The sequence below is a fragment of the Silurus meridionalis genome, chromosome 17 (genome assembly GCF_014805685.1).
Source record: "Silurus meridionalis isolate SWU-2019-XX chromosome 17, ASM1480568v1, whole genome shotgun sequence".
Taxonomy (NCBI): domain Eukaryota; kingdom Metazoa; phylum Chordata; class Actinopteri; order Siluriformes; family Siluridae; genus Silurus; species Silurus meridionalis.
Genome location: NC_060900.1, coordinates 15134036 through 15154112, shown reverse-complemented (window position 1 = coordinate 15154112; position 20077 = coordinate 15134036). Strand labels below are relative to the sequence as shown.

The following is a 20077-nucleotide window of genomic DNA, read 5'->3' as shown; positions in this document are numbered from 1 at the left end:
AAGAGTTTGTGTGATACCTGAGTAATTTCTTTATTCCCTGGAAAATGTAGAGGCTACGAGCATTAAAGAACTTAAATAAAAAATAAAAAAAGAATAAATCAATCCTGGATTGTGCTTTTGTGGCCTGAATTGTTTTTAGCATGTACCATGCTTTTAAATACTTTAAGTCACAGAGAAGTGCTAAACTGAGTCAGACTTCAGAAGTAGATCTCTTTCACTGGGCTAATGGATTAAAGTTTTGCATAAATGCACTGTAAAAGACTGCCTTTTTGGGACTTAACTAAAAAAGTGGCTGCAGATGACTAGACTTTATAAAGCCAATTTTACTACAAAGACGATCCGCTGCCAATGAACCACTAAGACCCAGTGAGTCCGATTATTTTTTTGAGAATTTTCTTATCTCACTTGAACCACTACAATGCTTTCTTGTCCTCTGTCTCATGCTCTGTATTGCTCTATTCGACCGTTCCACTTAAAGCTATAGCCACTGGGGGCTCCTTCTGATGCCTAGCAACAATTCACAGCTAAATCAATCAGACGAGAGAAGATAAGCCTCAGCTGATTCTCTTCAAAGCTGCTATTTTCCTCTTCTTATCCTCTTTTTGGCCCTTTCCGTTGATGCCCACTCAAAATTATGTAGCCCCTCTGCCCTCAATTCTTCTCTACTTGTTTAGAGAAACATTAAAGTAACCATGAGTCTATGGTTTGTGCACACTTTAAAACTTTTTTTATTTTATTTCAGAAATTTATCTTGTGTTCTTTAACTCATTTCCTGTTTTTGTGCTCCCCTGTTCTTTGTTTCCACTGTTCACTCTCCCTATATACAATATGTTTTGTGTTTTCTCCTCCTAGTTGCAAAGCATCTGTTGTCAGTGCTACTAAATTTATCCTTCACATCATGTACTTATGTTGGTTACATAGTTTTTGATTTCCAGAGATCATGTTTCTTGCTGTAATTTATTTCAACAAAGAAAAGTTTGTTTTGTACTTTTGCATTACCCTCTGAATTATTCCACCCAGCAGAGGCATAGATGGGGGATTACTATTTTCTGTTTGCTACTTGCCACTTAGCAAGCCTGAGAACATATGATTGTTGAGATCACAGGCAATAAAATACTGAAGATAAAGAAAGATCTGGCTTAAGGAAACATTCTCCCTATTACTGATCATACATGTATAATCAGTTACAGTGGAACATTTGTATTTAATTTTCTATACTTATTTATGTTTTAAATATGTAGATTGTGCCTAATCCTTCTGTTTAACAACATTACTTCCGCTACTGTCTGGTACTGATAATATGGTAATTTTATTTACAACATTTCCTGATATATAGCTCTATACTCTTCCTGAAAATTTATTCCTGTTGAAGCAACAGGATTTCATGCTAAACAGTGGCTTCTCTACTGGATGCTCTATGCTTCTACTGGAAGCAACTCAACCTCTTAGTGAGAGTAGTCACACCGTTTTTGTAATACCTCCCACAATCCCGCACCAGTATCTCATATCTCAGTGTGACAACAAGCTAATGATCTAACTGCGAACAGGCTGATAAATAAGTGTTTGTGTAATGAATGAAAAAGTAAAGCTTGTTTCATAACCAGTGTTTGTTCAAATAAAAAAAAACAATAAAAAAAAACAGAAACAGAGAATGAGTGCATTAGTTTCTGTTTGGAGAAGCAAATGCAAATGCAAATGCTTATTGTAATGATGTCATATTGAGTTAGGAAAATAAATAGAATGCAATTACTAATATGCAGAAAATATTATACAGTATGGCATGGTAGCACAGTGGGTAGCATTACAGCCTCACAGCTTGAAGCTTCACGTGTTTCACATGTTCTCCCTTTGTTCCTGTGGGTTTTACTGGGTTCTTCAGTCACCTATTTGAAACATGCCACTAGATGGGTAGGCTACAATATTTTCCCTAAATCTCAATGGGTGTGTGCATTATTCAGAGTGGTAGACTAATATCTGTAATACGGAGTATTCCCAGCTCATATCCAACCCCAAACTTGACCAGTATAAAGCAGTCAACAGCATATGAAACAATGACCATATAAATATTACCTGATAACATTTAGCTTTTTCTTTACTCGTGAAGTTAATACTTTAATGTGCTATACTTTTAACTTTTACTTTAATTAAACTGTGATTCATTTACAATGCATCCAATAGCTCGAAGGTTCATATAAATCCTCAAATGTACACATGACCATCTCTCTCTTCTATGTTTTGTTAATCTTTTGTGTCAATCATATAGTAAGCTCACATGCTCACATGCCATGACAATCAAACACAATATGTCATCATGCATAGCTAACCAGAAGACAAGGCCCTATGAGTAAAGCCATTAACTATAACAACTTCTTGAACCCTCAAAGGCCACCAACCACTGAAACACTATAGCAGAGAATGCAAAGCTGCAAATGTCATGGGGAATATGAGCATGGTGATTTACTATCATCTTATCTAAGATAAAAAAAAAGAAGCCCAGGCTAACTCTGTACTACATAATCATGCCTCAGTGATTTTTATCCAATCTTGGTGGCTGCTTTCACAACTTTGCAGATCATTTCGAAGATCTGACAAAGCTATCAACAAAGCAAAGAGTGAGGCAAAGGTAAAGTGAGTGAGAAAAAAAAGCCTTTGTGCTTTCTTTTATAACTGTGGCGAGTGAGCGAGACATATGCATATTCTAGCACCACAATCAATGTAGTATGTTCTGCGACTGCATAACCAGCAATATTATACATCAAAGACAAAAGGGATACTTTCACCATGGACAAAAGGGTACTTATCCTTGCCATTTTCAAGGTCAAAAGAAGGAGCTCAAAAGCCTATGTGGATAGTGAGAGAGGAACAGCAATGAAAACAGAGGTCTGTATATTCATGGCAATACAAAGACCTTATCCTGCCATACAATATTTATTGGAACACCTGTGCTTAAGATTGCCTTAACAAAGCACAGAGTAATGGCAGCAAACCTTAATGACCAATTAATTCCACCTAACCCTGATGGATATGATCAGATGAAAGTGTAAAGCTTGAGCTTTCATGCTCTGCATTTATGTATGCAGTATGCAAGTTAAGCTCAATTTCTAAAATCAAATCAACCTTTGAACATAAAAACAGCAACTATACAGCATTAAACCTGCAACTTGGTATGTAATTAACAGGGTTTTTTTTGCCCTAAAATCAGCAAAGCCTTACAAAATACTACAAAGAATTAAGGTTGGTCTTGGTAAGGCAAGTAGCACTTTAATACTAAATGAGTAAATAGACAATACCACATCATACTATATACAAGTATGGCTTTGTGTTTACACTGACATATTCATTTCTTTTGATTCTTCCTCCTCCCAAGCTACTTTTTGGCAGGTTTTCAGATTGTCTTTATTTTTTAATACTCTATTGTTTTCTGGTTTCATTCCTGTCTCAATGCTGTGTTCCTTAATTCTGTTTTCTTGTTCCCTCTATTTCTATGACTTTTGTATCTCTAGTAAGACTTCTTGGTTTTGACGAATATTTATTTTCTTAATTCCGAATATGCATTACTCTCATCTGTTGCCATCTGCTCATTATATGACTGTGATGACTAGAGTTAATGAACTGATTTTATGTACATGCATCCTGATTCATTCACCATATTCATGTTATGTAGGCACATACATAAATGATTATGTTTTCGAAAAATAAAAAGGAAATTTGAACAAGCAGTATTCAGAAAAATAAATCAAATTAATATGGTGGTGTTTCCAGTCTTTAACACAAAATCAATTCTCAATCACATCCTGAACATTAATTTTGCATGTTTATTTTTAAAAATTGTATTCTAATTTTAAATCAGGGAAGGAACCACTAAACAGAAAATATATTGGTGGAATTGAGCTAAGATTTTTGTTACACATCATATCAAAGGATATTGATGGAAATTATTTTTCAGTCAAAAAAGACACATTGTTTCATTATTGTCTATTGTTGCCTAAAACTAAATATAAATAAGACATCTTTTAGTGTCTGATTCACATGTGATGGCCTACCGCACCTTGCGAATACCCTCCTTTGAATCCTCCACATTATTATCAGCTCCTCCTGACTGATTGATCATCCTCCACATCTGTGAGTACATGGGATCTCGTTCAAAAGGGTTCATGCCTTTGCTGCGCAGCTGGTCATACACGGCAGAGTCCAGCACGGTGCCGTACGGCAGCTCTGTTTGCTTAGAGAGGTCCTGGAGTGACCTGAAGAAAGAACAAACAACACTCAGCATGTGGCCATCCTTAATATCAGGTATATCAGGAACCAACTTGAAATATGGTTTAGATTAAAATATTTACAGATAAAAAGATTGTAATTATATTTGGATTACTGAAACCTGCACTGCATAGTCACAATTATGTACAAATATGCATTCCTTTCTCACTCTCACACCACCTACTTTCATTTACACATTTACAAAGTTACACATATTATTATATCGCATTATATCACACATTATGTGTGTTATATTGCAGTTCGCTTAGACACCTAAATTAATCTTGCCTCCATTTAAAAGCTGGCAAGCTTACAGACTCACACTTCGTCTAGAAATGAACATTCAAGTTAAGTAATTGAAATATAACAAGCACATAGCACCATCTGTACCTTTGGGGGGTGAGAGCATTGCTAATTGAAATATTAAATCTTTAAAGATACCAAACATTGATATATTTTTTTATGATAATTCTTAGCAGTTAATTGTGTCACTTATCTTTTGGCCAAAATTTCTTAATCAAATCCTTTTAAAGCCAACAAGTGTGAGCAGAGTGTTTGCTTTGATTAGACCTTAGAGTGGAGGTCAGCTAGAAGCGTAGATGAGTGGTTTGGTACTTTACAGATTACTGCACTTAGCTGAGCTTGCGTTTAATTTACTGAACATTATTACATTAGACAGCTGTCATCTTTCGAAAGTCATGTTCTAGTACTTAACTTCAGTAGCCTTTTAAGATTTTATGAACTTCAGCCACAAATTTTCATCTTTTATTGCATGAAAATTATACTCAACACTAAATTAACAGGAAATTCCCCTAAAAATAATAATAGTGGGCATGCAGTGTCATTAAATTCTTATAGAGAACGTCCGTCCAACACTTTAAAACGGACTTTAGTACAATTGCACCACTTCACTGCAGTAGGGATGCTAATCATACCTGAGAGTTTAATCTCCAGTATTTTGAAAACATTATAGGCTTGAGAGCAGATAAATCCAGTCAACTCCAGAATTATTAGCAACCTTCATGAAGATGAACAAAAAACAATATACAAACTGAGCGATGTGATTACAGTGATTAGTGATATTTTGAAATGAAACATTTGGGCATGCTAAATGGTATTATTTACTTTTTTCCCCAAACATTAACAGTTCTCTGTACTGCAAGTTATGTATTCTACAAAGCAAAATTATCTGCTAAATTGCTGAAGTGCTCCCTTTGAAAGGCTAACAGCACTAAACCTCACTGTAATCTTGAACAAGGTGCTAGACACTAGTAGATGATTATCCCTACTGTTTCAGGCAGCACATTTTAAACTTTTTTTAGTATGGTTCCCATCCAGAGAATAAAACAATCATTGCACAATATGTTTCTTTACTCATTTCCGTTTTGAATTAGGAATCATGATATTGTTAATAGGATTTTCTGAGCTACAATGCTGTGTGATTTAGTGATATTTAAAAATGTTCATAATGCTATAATAGCCACAAATCAGTGTAAATAATCAATGATCCTCCTTCACCAACTATTTTAAAGTGAGTTTTGGGGAATTAGTCATTTCCAACCATGTTCATGGTATTTATAGGAAAAAAAAAATTATAATGTTGTTTCCATACATGTTCATGGTATTTCTTGACAAAAGACTGTGTCTGACCACACCAATAAATTCTTTTTATGTGTTTATTGTTCATTTTATGCATTCACAGTTCCCAATGAAGGGTGCTTACAATTTTAGAACTGAGAGTATGCAAATCATGTTTCGCTTTATGACAAATAACAATCCTAGCATGACACTCTTTTCATTCTATATTGTATAGATATGCATCACTCTCATTCTAATCTTAAGCATTCTTATCCAAAGCACTCATGGAAGAATCCTCAGAAGTAACCCACATGAAAATTCATTTTCTTTGGACAGTAGAATGAACACTACTTTCTGATTTAAAAGAAAAAATATATTCTCTACTTGCTGTTCTTTTCTCACTCAAGAGTTGAATGAACTAAATCACCAAACGGAGGCACTTTGCAGTAGAATCTTTGTGAACAATGTAAATGAGTTTCTTAGATTTCTTTAGAAGGCTATGAGAAAAGAATGCTTCTTGCTTTTGTTAGCCAGCAGGCAAATTCTGTAGCATTATTCTGCACAGCGCAATCAGCACTGGCGAGACACATTACAATCCTTCATGCTTATAAAAGAAGAATTCCCAATAAAAGTGAAAATGAAACTCCAGGAAAAAAAAATCTTTTCTCAAAACAAACCTTAAATTAAATAGAAATGCTATCTTAGTCTGTCAGTGGGCTTCTGCTCTTACAGACAATGGCAAGTAAAGAGCTGTTTAATCACCAAAAACATATTGCTGCTCCAATCAGTGACTTGTCTCTGAGATGCAGACTAAACTGCACATATACATACCCAAACACATATACCCAAACATTCAGGGACTCTGTAAAGTTGTGTTGTGAGAAATATAATACTATAAAAACTATAAACACTGTAATATAAACCTGTGCACATTGCAATTACAATCTCAAAACTAATAACAAATGTAAACATGACTTGTATTGAGGAAAATCTATTATGAGGTATACCAGCACAGGTGTGAAGCATGAGGGTGGCTGCATCATAATGTGGGATCCATATCAGAAAATGGATTGCTTCATAAAGAATGCCACAGAACTGACTGAATTACATCATGAGAAATAAACAATATTTTTAAAAGGGTATTGTGAAAACATTGGCCAGTGATGCCAGAAATTCTACAAACTCATATTTCATCTTCTGACCTACTAAAATCTTATATAGGAAATAAAAGCTATTAATATGTATTTTGGCTATTATTTTAATATTGACCTCGTACGGAAATAATTTAAATAAGCTTGACAAGAAATGTTAAGTCCTAAAAAAAAAATCTATATAAAACGTCCAGTCCCATTGATGCAACCATAATATGTAAAACTAAAATGTATGTTTTGAGCTATAAGGGAAACAAAAATGATAAATTTGTAACCTAAAAAAAATGGAATGGCATTTGAAGCCAATATTAAATGCATAACTATTACACTATAAATTTTTTCTATATTCCCTGGAAAGGAGTAGAACAGATGAGACAGCATTTTACTTTTAGACACTGTGTATATCAAGAATGGATTTGTAAATGGATAGAAAATTAAAAATAAACATAAAATGAACTGTAAATTAAGCCGAATAGTGCTTAATCAGTTTATGATTTTAAACCTGGGCACATTCTATATAGAAAATCTTATTAATTTTGTCAAGTAAAATAACATATTGAAAGCAGGAACATCCCCCACCCTTAAAATAATGGCATGACCTTGATTTAAAATCTTGCAGTCACATCACTCACAAATACACGTAGGCACATAGACACACACACACACACACACACACACACACACACACACACACACACACACACTAGCATAATAAAATTTGCTGGATGTAGTGTTAATACAAGTGGTGCAGAGAAAAAATGTAGAAGGCATATTGTTAAAATTGTTAAGAAAATTTGTAACGTATGTGTAACAAATGTATATTTGTAATTAGGACTATTTATAAGTCATTGAATTAGTTTTTATGTTTATTCATTTATTTTTAAATTCTACATTGTTTTATGCTTCACCATGTTAGAGTTTTTGGAATTAAAAAAAATATATTTTTCTTTAGTGTGCACTACCTATCCCACAGGTTTTGCCAGATTAAAGGCTTGTGTTTCAAGTCAGTGCAGACAGTATTAAAAACCACATCCCGTCTACATGAAGAAAAATATGAAAGCTTGGCAGCGTGAACTACATGATGGTAACATTAATAATCTAAATGTGATGTTCAAGAAATTGACCTCATTGCTTGCGAAAGCAGTCTGAACCAAGAGAACTTTCCTGCATAAAATATTGATGTACATATTTAAGTCTTATATCTTATATTGACAAATTGGAATGCAGCTCTAAGTGCCTATCTAGCTGTCAGTCAAACTCAAATCACACCCATAAAATCATCTAATTATGAGATCTGAGTGACTTGCTTTTCTTGCCATAAACATGTTCAATGCTTCCTGACAGGCATGGCTCATCTCTCAGTTTTAAACACAACAGACCCATGGGTGCAGAGTTTAGGCTGTAATTAAGATTGTAATGACCCCATCACTGTCTACACATTAACTGATAACACATTTAAATTTATGGAAATCTTAATTAGCCTGATAGAATTAGAACCAAGTGATCTAAGCACAGGCTCATTAATGACAATCTAACGCAAGTGAAAATAAACAAAGTGAGGGAAAATAAGCTGTTCGTTTTTCACGACTTGCCCTCCTCGTGTTTAGCCTCCTAGTAATATGAAATACTGTACAAGCACAATTAACTCTATCACTGCTAGGTGTTGTGGAATATGATTAGTCTGCTAACTGTGCTAGTTTAGGGTCTTGATGAGGAGGAAAGAACAAGTGATGTCCTAGAGCTATGCACAGTTATTATACATACATACATGATTTTCACTGCTTATATGTGTAACCTCAAGCTCTTCTTCGGTTGCACTTAATCAACCATAAACCATAGATCTAATAAATTACATATAACAGTCAGAAAATGTGAAGCTTTTCTCAAATGCTTCGAAAGAACATCTTCCACACATCCAGATATACATATAAAATACAAAACTTCAATTCCATTTCAATGGAGCAGATTGAGTATGAGCAAAGAAGTGTTTGGGTCTCATTTGTACACACAGCCTACTTATAAAAAAGCCTTGTTCCCCTGCTTTATTTGTATCTGTGACACATGTCTCTGTTTGCATGTGTGTGTGTGTTCAGAGTTATGGATACAATTAGTTTATTCTGTCTTCTCCTGACTATAGGAAACTGATGAATGTTACACAAGGTCGAATTTTCTTGATCCTGCTTGTCTTATTCAGTTCAAATGTAATACATCATGTGGCAGTACAGTCTTCCATCTGGATCCAATTGTACCTGGTGTGTACACTGTGGTTTCTTTTCCTCCCTTTAGGAGACAAGAGGCAAATTGATACAAGTTTGCTCAAGCCCATATAATAGCATTGCCTAGAAATTGAGTTGAGAGAGAAAACAATTCTGATATAATTTTCCCCTAATACAGAAAATGCAATGAAGGTCTCTGAGGTAAGTGCAGGGTTGAGTTAATAGAATCGTTATTGCAGACACTTACTGGATTGAGTTTTCAATGCGGGAGATTGTGAGAAAGGCTGCCAGATTAGCTGTGTAGGAAGAAATGACAATCAAAGCAAAGAGCCACCAAACGCCCATCATCAACCTCGTGGCCAAAGTGGTGTATGGTACTTCTCCACCTACCGAGAGAGACAGAGAGAGAGAGAGAGAGAGAGAGAGAGAGAGAGAGAGAGAGAGAGAGAGAGAGAGTGTGAGAAATGGGTTAATTTCTTGCTGGAAAATTGACAAGGACGAGGTAAACAAAGGGTCAATAATAAACAAATAAATAAACATTTTGCAAAATATATTTAATAATGCATTAGTCCTTTATTTAAGGTTTTAAGAACAGCAGAAAAGGCACTTTTGGCTAGCATGCAAAGGTCTGTGTAACCACCCCAGACTATCACTATTGCTAAACTGCTCATGCTGGATGATACTGCAGGCAGCATTATTTCCCCCATGGCATTTACAGACTCTTTTACATCTGTCCCAAGTACTCAGTGGGAACTTGCTCTCATCCATGAAGAGAATGGGGCACCAATGTTGGACCTGCCAATTCTGATCTTCTATGATAAATGCCAATTGAGCTGCATGGTGCTGGGCAAGTACAGGACTCACTAGAGGATGCCATGGCCCTCATACCCCCACATGGAGTCTTTCTGATAATTTGGTAAGCAACATGAACACTGGCAGCCTGCTGATGTTCATTTTGTAGATCTGCAGCTGGGTTATTTCTATTCTACAGCCCAGTCCAGCTCTCCTTGTGTAACAGCTCATCTCTTGTCATATCCTCTATGATATTGGAACTGTGCTGGGGGACACACCAAATCTTCTTGCTGTTACTTCTCCAGTGCACCTGTTGTCACTTTCACTTGTCCTAAAACTGATCATTTATGCTTCCAAACTGGTCAGATTGATATTTCTGAAATTGAATTGACTTGGTTTATACAGTACTTTGATGATTAAGTGTTCATTTAATTTCTTTTAGCAGTGTAGTTTTAGTTTGACAAAAACTTCGCATTTAAACATTAACCCTTAACTCTGATAAACAATCGTGTATATATTTTACAGTGCACCTTTAAATTAAGAGGAAAACACCACTTGAACAACTTGTTTATCAATATCATTTCTTTGAGGCATTTTTATATTTGTACCACTGATATATTGTTATTATTGTTATAATTTGTTGCTATAATGTTATAAATCGTACATGTAGTTTGCAAAATCCCTAACATATTCTTTTCTAAGTATCAGAAACTGCATGGCCTTGTCGATATCAATTTATCACATGCAACATTAACATAAAATCTATATGTCCCTAAACAGAAAGGTAAATACTGGAAAAGTTCTGCATATTAACTGAAATTCTCTTCTAGCACCACTAAGAACAGAAGCTGCACAGGACTGAACATACTCCAGTTATGTATTCAGTCCATTTGAATTTTTTCTGTTATGTCAATATCTACTGTTAAAAATCAGTACCATTTTTCCTTGTAACTCATGGAACTCATCCCACTTTTCTGTGCAACGTTCACTTCCCTTAGCTAAAGCTCAATATCTGTTACAGGATCTCTGTCTACTACAAGAAAATATCATACAGTCTTCTTTCCACATCATAATCTAATCAAGACACACATTTCTGTCATCATTAGCTACAATTTACTCTGAAGAATCCCTTTTTTTAATCCTTTTTTATTTATGATCTATATACGGGTTGAGGAGGATTAAAGCTTAAAAGTGTATTCTTTATAGGTCCGTTTTTATACTTATCTAACGCTTTAGCACTAAATTAAAGTTTTAGATTATTAATTTGAAGAACTGTCAGGAGGTCCCACTGAAGGTCTGGCAGAGCCCCCCCCACACACACATATAACAGCTGCAGCAATTTTTCATACGCTTACTGACATTCTCTTTGGGAATGATATTAAAAACCTTGGTCTCATCAGTCAGGCTGGGGTTATTGCATAGGTAAAAGTGTCAGTGCTATATAAGAACAAAGAAAAAAAATACCTAACAAGCTATTATACCACACCAGACTTGTGATCACTGTTTGCTTCCAATACCGTACCCAAGGGAAAAAAACAACAAAAACAAAAAACATGGTATTCCAAGTGCACTGATTTGCAAAATGTATATAAAAATGTATATATGAGTCAGAAAGTATATATGAGACTTTCTGACTGGAGAATATTGCTACAACTAGTCCAAAAAGAAAGCTGATTGCATCTCTTTTTTCCTGACTGTAGGATGTTGATCTTTAGAAAAATGACCCAGCCAGTAATGTAGCTTTTATCTGGGAGACTTATGACCGAGATTCAAAGCCACCCCGCTACGCACATCAAAATCAGCAGGCACTATATCCAGTAGGTTCTTCACTCCCGGTTCTTTTATTCAGCAGGAGACCAGATGTGATCCACTCCACTCAGCCCCTCACAGTATGCAAGCATTCACTCTAAGAAGGGGCCTTAAACAAAGAGATCTATAGCCAAAAGAACTCTATTGTGTTTGTTCATATTTGAGGGGTTAATTAGAGTCCCAAATAATATTTTATTCCATAACAATAATAGGAGCAAGCAACCTAAATCTGCAGATAATGATGCATGAACCTTAGGGACATCTATTAAACAAACTGCTACAGAAAACTTATGGCCTCAACAGATTACGCCAGCTTTAATGAGTTAACATAATGAGTCTTAATGACTCTACTTACTGAATTGAAATAAATACAACTGGAATTACATACACAGCACGGCTGCAGTAACTGTGATGTTATAGGATATTATGCAAATAGGGCCAATGGGTCCTTCAAGGGCTTCTCTATTATCTATTTTTGCATTAATTTTTATTATATTTTTATATATTTTAGATTTTGGATGTTTAAAAGCTATTTTAAGAAGAAATTAAGAAACAAAAATGTTCATATCCGTATATCTTTTGTCATATTTTTGTGGCAAAATTATTGTGATCATTTGTCACATTATTGTGACAATACATGCCTGAATTATTTACAGTAGGTGTTTTTCCTTTTGAATGCATTCTAGCTCTAACTGTCTAAGGTGGAAGTCTTGCTCTACAGTAGAAGCTTGGCTGCAGCTTACATAATTCACTGGTGCACTTTTGGCTATCCACAATCTTAAACATTATTCTCTTTTCCTATACATAATTTATTTGGATTTTTTTTTTTCATTTTGTAGAGAATGGAATTTGGCAATTAAAAAAAAAAATTAAAATTATAATCACTTTTAAGCCATTTCATGGGAAATTGTTTCAATAATCTTGTTGGAATTTAGATTACTGAAACTTTACATAAAAACAAACATATCTGACAGTTTTCATTTTGATAATATGTAATGGCTACAAAAGTTGCAGGAACAATATGTTAATATCACAACTGCTTTTAATTACTTAAAACAGCTTGTAAAAACTGCAAAGATATAAGGTGGAAACACAATCAGCACAATCTCAGAAAAATCTACAATATACCTTAACCGCTGATTACTGCAGTTCCTTATTAGCAGCATCCATTCTAATATATACATTTTCAGTTTTCTCAACTACAGTCTTTGCTGAAGCAATATTTCCCACCATATCGGCTTTATTTTCCTGGCACGGAGCCAGTTCCAGAAGGTTGTGTGTGAGAGCAAGTGTGTCTGAACACATGAATACATGTGTGTATGTGACTGAAATGTATTCATGCCATCAAGTATCCATTATAAGGCTTGATGGCAACTAATTCCATCAATTTGCATACAGTTTACCAGTCAGAAGCGTGGCTTTAACTCCTAAGCCTCTATCTCACCATGCAGTCACCCTGGAGCTCTTAGCATTATAAAGAATCTAAATAAAAACAAATAAACACTAAGATGTGCCTCGGAACATATTTCATCAGCTTCCGTTCTCTAGATGGGAATGTAGCAAGCTTCAGGCATGCAAGAGGAAAGGAAGGGAGAGAGGGAGAGGAATAGAGCGAACTAGAGTCAGGGCAGGGGAAGATGGGATTCATGGCAACAAAAAAGTGACTGCAGTGTGTATCATCTGTGAACACAATCTAGCCTTGGGCTCTAATAATTTTCATGGCTAAGCCTGCATATCCAAGAAATAAATCTCTCACCACTAAGAAGAAATACAGAGCATGAGCAAACACATTTTTCATGCAATTATGCCAATTTGAAGCACAATAACAATTACAAATGTTTACCATGAATAGACACCTTATCATCCAGCTGATTACCTGTGGTAAGAAATTGTGCATTTCATAGAATTCTCATTTCACTGAGCTAATTTTGTTCACTGTAGAATGCTGTAAAAATGTGAAACACTTATAAAGTAGCCCGGTATACATAGGATAAATGGCGTACATAAAAGCATGAGTCTGTTCTCTTTAAATTGGCAGCAAAAATCTGCGAAGCTACGAGGTTACTGCCTTTTCCATCTGGGTGTAATGTACATTTTGCTTCTATATAAAGCAAATTGTATTCTAAAGGATAGCCTGCTTTTCAGAGATGATATCTCAGAAAATCCATTCAGAAACATATCATGTCCCCTTCACTAAACCGAAGTCATAGTGAGTGAGGTGGTACAGCATCTTCTCATTAGAATGAAAAAGACATTCCCTTGCACTCACATACAACACTAGCCAAAGGCAATGTCTGTTCACTCTGAACACATATGCATATTCATGCAGTCTTGACAATGATAAAACATCATCCCCATGACAGGATTTATAAAATGGAGCACAGCAGTTTGTGACAATTGAGACACACCAGGCTAAAAGTATCGTATCTGTGTTGTTCACTTGTTATGATGTGATGCACACTGACATCTTGCTTCTATCACAACATCCAAAGGGTATGGAAGTGGAAAAGCACATGTTTTTGTGAAGAAGTAGAGAGTTTTGTTTGACAAAGGTACTATCCTGACTAAATAGACAGAATATTACAAAGAGAGCCAATTGCATTTAAATTTACACTCCACAGTAACTACTTTTAGTCTGGATATTTGAGAAAAATCACACAGGTCACTTTCAAGAGGGATAATGCTCATAGTAAATGGTAAATACATAAGTAGCCTAAATTATTTTCAAATTTGTTTTAGGATTTCTACAAAGATTGTGGTCATTTGAATGTGGACTTCTTAAAGAGTTCCAAAAACCTCTGCCTCAACTTCCAATTATGCTAATGTAGTGTTTCCAGAGAGATGATAATCAAAGTCACAGCTCAGTACACTTGCAATGTTTAATATAACACATTATTTAGATTCCACACAGGAACCATGAGAGATCAAACTGTAGGCATTTTATTATTTTTTACTCAAATGAGCTCTCTAAATACTTGCACAAATATACATACAGTTTAGATAGGAGGCGCAAGCTCGGTTGTTAAGGCAGTTACATAGGTAGGTAGATTAACCATTTTGACAAAACACTGTCAATCAAAATCAAACACTTCAACTTCTGTTCATCCTCTAAACACCCAAGAAACATCTAAAGAGTTCTGCAGGCCACATGACTCAGAGTTATATTTAGAATAAATACTGTTTAGAGCAGAAAGGGAAAAACTACAGTCCCTTGAGGGGACTGCTGTGTTGCTCAATCCCTTTTCTGATAGACAGTTTTGTAGCCTCACAGAGTAAGGTCTGCTAGTCAGATAGTCTCTGATCCATGCAATCCTTGAGGCAGTCACCTGAATTCACAGTGTTGCTTTCCTTGCATTGCTGGTTAGATAGTGTTGAATGAACAACAAAGTGTTACCAGTAAACCCTATACAGCAAATACAGCAGATTCCTGTGCCATCCACAATGATACATAGCTGATATGAAAACAGCAGGTTGTCGGGCAATGATGGATTAAGCAGTGGACTGAAATGAAGCAATTTCAACATCTTAATCATATTCACAAAATAGGAAACCCAGTGCCGTCATTCTGAGTCCTGCTAGCTGTCCCTGTTGGTATTGCAAGCACAGTAGAGCAACTAGAACACTAGACACACTACAGTATGCTGGCACAAACCATCATTACTGACACTGATGTTTTGTGGTTCTGTGAGCTGGATTAATTCTTTTTAACACCTCAAGATATCTGGCTGTGCTTGTGACTGTTGCTGCTGTGGCCTTTTGTGATCCATGGCACCCTTGGGGCACACACCAGTATTTTACTTTGTTTATCCCTAGCAGTGTTGACTGTACTGCATTGAAAGCACAGGCCATGTGGGGCCACATTCAATCCACACCCTCTGAATCATATAGATCAGTGCATCATCCACACTAACATTGGGCTGACAGACAAACTGCAGGGGGCCCCAGTGATGGATTACACATGGGTCTTAAGTTGACCAAGGCCAGCCTATAAAGTGTCTTCATAAATGTATGTATGCTACCAGTTAAAGTTCACTGAGGCATGCAAGTTATTCATTCATTGCTAGTGGGACAATGAACAATGCTTTTCACAGTACAGGAGCTTTGTCCAGGCCATTACTAATGAGGTTATGGTATAACAGGGGAAGCTTTAAGAGGACAAATTGTAGGTGATTGTGTGAAAAAGATTATTAAAATCTTTCTTTATACTGGCTCTTATATTAATAAGAACATTGGAATCACAAGTTATTAGGAAAGTTGTTAAGAAAACAGAATTCATACTTTCATGGTGGGAATCAGGGGGTTGGGGCTGGGGAATGTTGATAAATCGTGAACTTGAGTGGCAGGTTCTAGCAGATTACATATCTGGGCAATTATTTTTTAATTCATCCGGCCATTAATAAAATACCAGCACTTAAAAAAGAAATCCAGTCCGCCATTATTTGTTAGAGGTTTTCAGATTGTCCATGCATGTATGCATGTATCTGATTCTTGCAAGTGTAATATCTGAGGTGAAAGGTTGTGGGATATATATACTGTACCAAAACAATTACAATTCCCAATTCCAATTACCAAAAAAAAAGGTTTGGCACATGTTAAGTGAGGATGTACTCTGGTTGTTGGCAGACATTTGTTTTAGTTGGCATATTAATAAATTTGAATAGATGATTAGATCATCATTCCAGAATCAGGAATTCAAAAAATGTGTTTTTCAAGAATTATGAAACTGGATCAAGAGAGCCCCAGCAGAACTCTGGCAGCTTGCGTTTGAACAATTTACTGAGTAAAAATTAAAAGATCTTGTAGCCTCACAAAATATGTTGGATGAAAGATTGCGATGAGAAACTACAACTACATAAGGAAGCTATGGAATTAATTTAGCATACTTTTGAGCTAAATTGCATTAGCTACATTAGCCTAGGTAATTGGACCCCATGGGAATATGCAGCACCCTGGAGCTTGTGATCACAGGTTGCTACAAGACACCAGCCTTGTACAGTAGCATCAAATCAAAGTGTTGCAAATTTACAAGGTTTTCGTTGTGCTCCTGCTACATATTCAGAATGTCTGCTATGTTACTGTAACAAGAAAAGTATGCATCCAGTACAGTTCAATTTTGAAATGCATTGAAAACAACATACTGTGTCCAGCAACTGCGATTTTCCAAATCTCATCTATTTAAAAACAAAACACACACACACACACACACACACACACATATACACACACACACACACACACACACACACACACACACACACACACACACACACACAGTTCAAGCATGTTGTTTTTATCCAGAGGAAAGCAACAAAGCAACCCCCATATTAAACTTGTACAGTTTAAAAAAAAAAAAATACTCCATCAATTTTCTTACTTCTTTTTGATCCCCCAAGCAACATAATGAAATCTCCACCCTTATAGAAAGTAGAACAGCTGATTCAGCAGATCCGTTCTGCCTCACTTGCTGGTTTGTTTCTCATTTTGATTTTCACAATCAATATATACAGTTGAATATAATTTGAGTGATTGTAATAATGGGAAAAAAATGACTTTTCTTTTCCCAGTTAACATGAGAGATGTTGTAGATTTTTTGTACAAATAAGTTGTTTGATAATTTATAACAAAAATCTTATAAGCTTGTGCTTTTTGTGAATTGCATTCCATATTTAGTCCCAATTTGCTCTAATAATTCCCTTCACTCTTCTGGGAAGATCACTAGATTATGAAGTGTGCTTGTGGACATCAGCCACAAGGGTGTTAGTAGAGTCAGGTACTGATGCAGGGTGAGGAGGCCTGGGATGCAATCATTGTTCCAATTCATCTCAGTGGTGTTCAGAAGGGTTGAAATCAGAGCTTTATAGCAGGCAACTCAAGATCTTCTATTTCAACCCATGTAAACCATATCTTCATGAAGCTCGCTTTGTGCACAGGGGCATTGCCATGTTGGAACAGTTTGGGTTTCCAAATTCAAGTGAACACAATATTGTATTATACCACATCCAAAGACATCCTATATAATTGCGTGCATCCCTCTTTGTGGTATCTATCTATCTATCTATCTATCTATCTATCTATCTATCTATCTATCTATCTATCTATCTATCTATCTATCTATCTATCTATCTATCTATCTATCTATCTAAAGATACTTTCTCTGTTGTGCACACATCACTTGAGCAGCATGAGCTTCTTCTTGTAAAACTTTAGTAGCCAAAAGATATCAGTCCTGGTATATGACGTCTTAAAGGATTTGAAGGCACTCAGCACTTAGCACAGAGCAATCTGTTCCAGCATCTGTTGTTGTTGTTTGGGCTATATTTTTCCCTTCACAGTTTTTATTGCACATGATGGAACCATTAAAGTATAGGCCTACTTCTAAACATTTTTTAATTGATGCATGGAAGCATTAGCTAATGTGTATGGAAGCATTTGCTGATGATAATGTTAAATCCAACAATGATTTGTATTGAATTGATAATCCTTTTCATTTTATTAATTTTTTTTTATTCTTCCCTACGTTTTTACTATTATCTTGATTTATAAATACATTCAGACAGATGAATACAAGATGTGTTAACTCACAAATCTGGCTAGTCAGCTTACCATATTTTTATTAGGTTCATGCCAGTGTAAGCATACCACCATAGAAGTCACTCAGAGCTTGCTAATATTGCTGTTATGTTTCATTTATTGGCTGAGTTGGCTGGAAGGAACAGAGTGTTATGTAAAGTATATCTTGTTATTTTAATACTTTAAAAGGTGTTTTGTCATTGTTTAGCTTGGCACTTGGAGGTGACAATGTGTGATCATTTTAAACCCTTGCACAGCAAGTGCTAACTTTTCTAACTTCACACATTTACTGTTAGGCAATGAGAAAGCCTGTAGCATGAGCATAGCAGCATAACATCTGAGATTAATGAGTGGAATGGCAATTTACATAATGAAAATAAGAGGCACATATCAATTCAATAAACACTGGCTCAGTGTATTGGTGTTCACATGAAACTGGGAGTACATAAAAAAAAAAATAGAGTATTCCAAAATGGGCTACAATAATGGCACTATTTAAAGCCAAACAAATATGCCTAATTGTGACCCTGTACTGATGGCCCCCGAGTTACAAGGGCTTGATTTACAATTTTTTGATCTTACAATGAATATTGTGGTATCACAAAATAAAAAATATTTTGAGTTTGATGCAGCAGGCAAACATAGCAGCATATAATCGGTAGGACATGTTGGGAAGCTGCCAGGGTGTACACATCTCTTGCCTTGTGAGATGCCTCACTCAGACAGAGCTCAATTGTCTCATTTTAGAGCGTGTATTATTTCTGTGTTTTTGGTGTTTTAAGCCCAATTTTAACTCTTGTCTCTCTCCTCTCCAGATACTGAAACATTGTACATCCAGCTCCACTGAACTGGTGCTTGTGCATCTGCCCACTGCCACAAACCTATATACTTTAAAGTTTATACATTGCAATAGTGTAAATTGTTTTGTTTTGTTAAAAAAAAAAAAAACTTAACTGCAACTTTTCTTAACTGCAAAGAAAAGCACATTGGCTTTTATTGTGTAATGCAAGCATCTATTTTTAGTAGCGTTTGCACATTATTTGGAGTCCAGCACCAGAGTCAACTGGAAACCATTTTAGAGCAAGTTCCCTTCCAGGTACCAGTTAACACTTTGGGAACACGCCCGAGTGTTAGCGCTCTAAACTAATGTGTGTAATCAGTCAAAAATTGGACACTGGCCGTCACCGGCAGGGTGACATCACGACCAGGAAGTATAAAACGCACATGGAGTGAGGCAAGCACCAGCTTCTATTTGTTCACAAAGAGCTCTGTGTGTATGTGTTGAATTGTCTGTCAATTGTTTGTCAAAAAAAAAAAAATTTGTGAGAGCAGAGCACGCTAAGTCCGTTCTCTCGAGAACTGGCTGCACGTCATCACTCTGCTCCCGAGCGGCACTCTCTGAGGAGCGTGCTCGCGCTCCTCGTGGTTCTGCCCCGCTCTCGCTGAGCATCCTCCTCGGCCTCCACCCGGTCTCGTAGTGGTCCAGGAGAACTCGCCGCCTCCTAGAGTCGCTTCAGGGCACTTCCCCGGCTCTAGGCACACCAGAGGTCAGTCTCAAGAAACCGATACCCCCAAGAGACTTCCTGACAGTCTGGAAAGCTCTGCCAGACGTGGCACTGTAGAACGAGGCTACATAATTCATTTCGAGTCTTGTCCTCTCTGTTTCAACAGGGTTCTTCCCACTCTGGTGGGAACCAAGCAGGC

At 36.2% G+C, this 20077-nt stretch overlaps 1 protein-coding gene across 5 annotated transcripts in view; it reads right to left on the bottom strand.

Moving 5' to 3' along the window:
• grid2 (glutamate receptor, ionotropic, delta 2) overlaps positions 1-20077 on the bottom strand; it is a 464217-nt gene that overhangs the window by 38922 nt on the left and 405218 nt on the right. For all 5 annotated transcript variants that reach the window (XR_006928288.1, XR_006928287.1, XM_046871162.1 and 2 more), the window contains 2 exons: positions 9450-9588; positions 4049-4244 (listed from right to left, as the gene is read on the bottom strand). Coding sequence is in view for 3 of the 5 variants with exons in the window: in XM_046871162.1 (XP_046727118.1) it covers positions 4049-4244; positions 9450-9588 (335 nt within the window). In the remaining 2 variants the exon portion in view is untranslated. The remainder of the gene's footprint in view (positions 1-4048; positions 4245-9449; positions 9589-20077) is intronic.